This window comes from Lactuca serriola, chromosome 7 (assembly GCF_051521515.1).
Source record: "Lactuca serriola cultivar US96UC23 chromosome 7, Lser_US96UC23_V15, whole genome shotgun sequence".
Classification (NCBI taxonomy): domain Eukaryota; kingdom Viridiplantae; phylum Streptophyta; class Magnoliopsida; order Asterales; family Asteraceae; genus Lactuca; species Lactuca serriola.
In genome coordinates this window covers 154,536,096-154,540,980 of record NC_136414.1, presented here as the reverse complement: position 1 = coordinate 154,540,980, position 4,885 = coordinate 154,536,096, and the positions used below count along the sequence as shown (strand labels likewise).

General features: G+C 34.9%; 1 protein-coding gene across 10 annotated transcripts; it reads left to right on the top strand.

The window, feature by feature from the left end:
- The first annotated feature begins 345 nt into the window (after positions 1-345).
- On the top strand, positions 346-4,514 carry LOC145061718 (uncharacterized). 10 transcript variants are annotated; one of them, XR_013687295.1, is made up of 9 exons: positions 356-1,090; positions 1,305-1,569; positions 1,662-1,809; positions 2,028-2,094; positions 2,176-2,536; positions 2,672-2,751; positions 3,204-3,305; positions 3,874-3,931; positions 4,353-4,514. XR_013687295.1 is itself a non-coding variant. In XM_079009258.1 (8 exons), exons 1-3 carry the CDS (start codon positions 961-963, stop codon positions 1,767-1,769), a joined length of 345 nt encoding a protein of 114 aa, XP_078865384.1. In that variant the 5' UTR covers positions 361-960; the 3' UTR covers positions 1,770-1,809; positions 2,028-2,094; positions 2,176-2,751; positions 3,204-3,305; positions 3,874-3,931; positions 4,353-4,514. The 10 variants fall into 10 exon arrangements, 3 of the variants coding, with proteins under 3 accessions (XP_078865385.1, XP_078865384.1, XP_078865383.1); XR_013687297.1 differs by having other exon boundaries at positions 346-1,090; positions 2,456-2,536; positions 2,672-3,305; XR_013687296.1 differs by having other exon boundaries at positions 347-1,090; positions 1,305-1,380; positions 1,463-1,569; positions 2,176-3,305.
- The last annotated feature ends 371 nt before the right edge of the window (positions 4,515-4,885 follow it).

The window sequence follows — 4,885 nt, the reverse complement described above, 5'->3', positions numbered from 1 at the left end:
AACCGAGTCAGCCAAAATCGTTGACTCGATCCGAGTCAGACGGTAACAAACAGGGCCTTAGTTAGGGACTATTTCCATAATTGTGTCATACTTAGAACCATTATATATTTTTTACATATGGATTGATTTTGTATAATTAAGGACAATTACATATTTTATAATAGTTATGTTATAACCCGCGATTTTGTAATTTTATCATACTTAAGGACCATGACATAATTATACTATATATTAAAGTTATCTGTCCTTAGCTACAGTTAACTTCCTAAGCTTTTGGCAATTTTGACCCTTTATTTATTTCTCTATTGTCACTTGTGGCTGGCCTTATTCTAATTTCCTGTTGTTGTCTTTGTTTCATTTATTCTAAATTGCCGTTTATTCCCCTTCTGCTTCCCTTTATTTGTCTTGCATTTATTTTAATATGATTCTTCTTCTGTTCGTACATGACTTGCTTTTAAATTTTCTACGTGTCTTCCCTGTCGTTTATTGTCCACGTGCTCTTTTCTTCTTTCTCCCTGTTTCTTTTGGGTCAACTTCCACCGCTGTTTCTTTCTTTTTGTTCTTGCTTTTTTTTTTGGATAGGTAACTTCTCTCTCTTCTTCTTCTATTTCCCCTTTTTGTTTTACAGAAGATGAAGATGTGGATGCAACGGGGTTCGATCAGTTGGAAGAAAAGGTTTCCGACAGGGCCGAACAGAAGGAAAAGAGAAAAGGCAATTGGTCTCGGTGGTGATTGACGAACAGGGGTATGGCGATCCACACCCAGCGGCGGCAGTAGGTGGCTCCACCACTTCTTCCTCTTCTATTTCGTTCGTCCGGCAGCAAACCCAGATGGAGAAAGCATGGTGGAGTTGTCCCCTTCTACAAATGGCGGCGAAGCGCACCTGCGACGGTAGTAGCAGCGGACGAAAGCTGCGCCGGTAGTAGCATCGGACGAAAGCTGCAATCACGACAGCAGCAAATGGCGGTGAACAAGTGTTTGGTGGCTGTTGTGGAGTTAGAAGGGAAAGAGAGTGGTGCGACGGGGTGGGTCTCGGTCTATGGGATCAACGAGAAAGATGGAGACGGACTGCCTGTTGCGGTGATTGCAGGTAAACAGACGGGGCTGCTTCAGCAGTCCCGGGTTCTTTCTTTTCCTTTTTTTATTGTTTGATAAAAATCATTGGGGTGTTTGGGATCGATTCTTGACAGAAATCGTTCCCTTGCTCTTCCTCTTTCCCTTCTCTTGACTGTAAATGTTTAACCAACATGTTTAGATGAGCTTTTGGTGTGTGTTGGGTTTCATTCGTTTGTTTATGTTAATAGAAATCAAGGCAGAAGCCACAAAGCTTCAATTTGGATAAACTATTGGCAAATTCACCTCCATGGCCTCCAATAATAAGTACTACCCTTGATAGAGACATGATAACAGTGGAGTTTACCAATCTTATAATATCGGATTCCAACGTGTAAATGGTTTTCAGATCGCGTCGCCGCTAGCATCTCATCTAACCCGAATCTTCTTTGGCAGTTCAATCAATCAAAACTCCTAACCTTGCAACAGAAAACCAACAAACAGCCTACATCTCAGGTATTCTTTTAGTAAATCTTATTATCAACCATAGCGTCTATTTCTAATAAGTCAAACATAAACATCGTGGGTTGGGTTGTATTGTATTGTAGGTCAATGATTCAGAGACTTGGGCCATCTCCATCACGAAAATCGACCGGCCTGGCTTAGGATCAGGCTTCGCAGCGAGGTGGGAGGCAAGGAACTGTCACTGGTGTTGAAATGAAAACGAAGGTTGGGACAAGCAGGTAGTAAAAGGGGGTAAGTAAAGTAACAGGTTCTTCCAATTTCTTCGATTCTTAACCAAGTTGTCATTTTTTGGTTTCTTTTTTATTGGGTTTCATGAACTGTGTAGTTTATATTGAAATTGTACGACTTAATTACATGTCTGATGATAACACTAATTTCGTCATCTACCACCACCTTAACAACTTTTTTTAACTTTCATATCTCATGTTTTGTTTTGTGTTTGGCTGTAGGAAGCTCCTGCTACTGTCAAATCTTACTATCACCAAAGAATTGTTGTTTGCCCTGTTGTAGAAGGGGGTGAGTCTTATTTTTCTGTAATTTTAGAGACTTTAGTGTATGAACTGTATATAAATGCTTATACTGATCTATTCTTTTCAGATTCCATCTTTTGGGTATGGTGGATGATGTTAAGGGTTATACACAACCTAATAGTTCATCTTCACTTTCTTTCATAAAGTCAAAATATAGATGACTGAGGGTTTATCCGTTTCATTTGCTACTTTGGAGATGCACATTAGAATGGAGTATATGTATCAAATTAAGTATCACAATCAAATGATTTGACTTGCACATTAGATGTTTGACAGAATGCCTGAATGAAACTGATCAGATTCTCTTGAAAGCAACTTTTGATTATGGATTTTATTTACATTTACAGATTGATCTGCAAGTGGTCCCTCATTTTGAGTTTTCAGTCAAAAATCCACATGATGTTTGGGATGGAAAAAACATGGATTATGTAAGATAGGTTATTCAGTGTAGATATTTCGCATGGCTTGAAATAGAGGATGGAGTAATTTCCATTCGAACGTGGTTCAACAAATCATGAGTTTATTCATCTTTTAAATATTTAGAGCTTTTATGTTAATTCCAGGTGATGCTCAATACAGTTGTTGCTGCAATATTAGTGCTTAAAATTTGTACAGGTGGTGATTGGTCCTCAACACTTAAAAGGTAACCATTTGATTCAACATGTGGATATTGTAAACCAAAATCAAAAGTTTAACAGGTTAGCAAATAATTTTTATATATAAATTTTTATTCTCAACTTTTTGGATGTTTTTTGATAGAGTTTGGAGAGCAGGGGAATTGCCCCCAGGTGGTGTTTGTATTGCTAATGAAGTTCAAGCTAGATTTAGACAGAATGGCAAAATAGTCAACTTTTTCTTTTTAGTAGTTCGGATTTATTATTATTATTATTATTATTATTATTATTATTATTATTATTATTATTATTATTATGTGACATGGAATAAAAAGAAGTCTTTTTATCACATGCATGTGATATTATCAAAGTAGTCAATTTTAGTATGGTGAAAAATGTGAGGCAATGTATGTTTGATGAGAATAATCATGTTTTTTACTCGAGTTACTAATGATAATCAGTTTTTTTTTTTGGGATATAGAAATGAACGAGGAAGACGAGTTCAATGGCTGCAAGTTTAGGAAGGAGTACACACCACAACAATTCAATGATGAATCCATTAATTATCACTTACAATCACACGGTAGAGACAAAACTTTGTTCAAATGTTCCTTACTTTTTCCTATTACTATGTTCAAAGGTTCCATGTTTTGTGTTAATTTAAAATTCATATATTTCATATGTTTATTTGCAATCTATACCAGACACAACTTTTTCAAAATCAAATTCACAGTAATAAAAGCACAATCTTCTTATGTATATTCCTTATCTACAAGCACGATGTTCTTATGTACGGGACACGGTTTGATCTTTGTAATACATATCTTATTGATAAGTAAGCACCCATGGCAAGACGTGAGAAGGTAGTATTGTTATCTTTGATGAAATGGAATTCAAGATTCCATTCCAATGTTTGATGGATTTCACGTTTATGCTTACATGATAATGATGAAGATGATATTTTTGGTTGCTGCACATTGAAAGTAGAAAACGTTGAGCCACAGCTTCCAACTATCATCAGATTAAACTGTTATGCATAAAAATATTCTAAAAAAATATATCCATATTTTTTTATTCAGAAAATTAATAAAAACACATAACTTGCACTTTATGTATTTTACTATTTAAAATCAAGTTTGTTACATGTGCAGTGGTTTCAGGTTTAATCCCAGTAGCATAACCTTATTTAGGGTTGACCTGCCTGTCGAGGTTTGTTTTATTTTTATTCATTTATTGAAAATGCAGTCGGTTTAATTTCATGGTTAAAAATAAAAATAAATAAATGAAATGAAATGCATGTTTCTTATGGAGATGTGGATGACAACACAGAAGAACATATGTTGTCAAATATGAAACAGGCTGTGGATTCATCTGTTTAACAGAAGGCGAAGGCCACACATACGTACCCATGTTGGATGATACTTTTTTAAATGGATTCATTTTTCAACCACAAGGCTTTCATAGGAAATAAAAATAAAGAAATTAGGTTTTGGGTGTTGGATTTTTTTAATACATATCGTCAATATATTAGATATAAATAAATAAGACATTTCATTCTACAAATTTTTTGATGGAATATTGTAGGCTGGTAGCTAAACTTTAATTTTTATATGATTTTCTTTTGTCATAGATGAGTGAGTACATACTCTTATTGGGATCAAAATATTGGTGCTTTAGTTGATGAATCCACAATTGATGAGGGCGTTTTGGTAATTCGTCCAAATGCTGACACAGAATGCTTAAATCTGGGTATTTGTAAATACACTATAATATTATTCTTTTTTGCTTCTCATTCCCGCTTTCACATATATTGATTGTTTGGTTACATGGTTCTTTGTCATGCAACATAAGGATTGTGTTATACAAATATGGAGTATGTATTTTGTTTTTTACTCATAATAATGAAAATACACTCATCTAAATACAATGAAAATCCATTCAATTCAATTGTTTTTATCCTCTAAATTTACCATATATATACATGTTACAAAATAAAATATCCTTTAAAACACAAATATTACTTCCTACTACATACTAAGAAATACGATCACCAACGACACACTACCTATTGACTATGCGACATACGTAACCGAAAACCAAAAGACTAAAAGTCTGGTCGTAACCGAACCCCGCGGAGCGGGGTACCTCATTCTAGTTTTATAT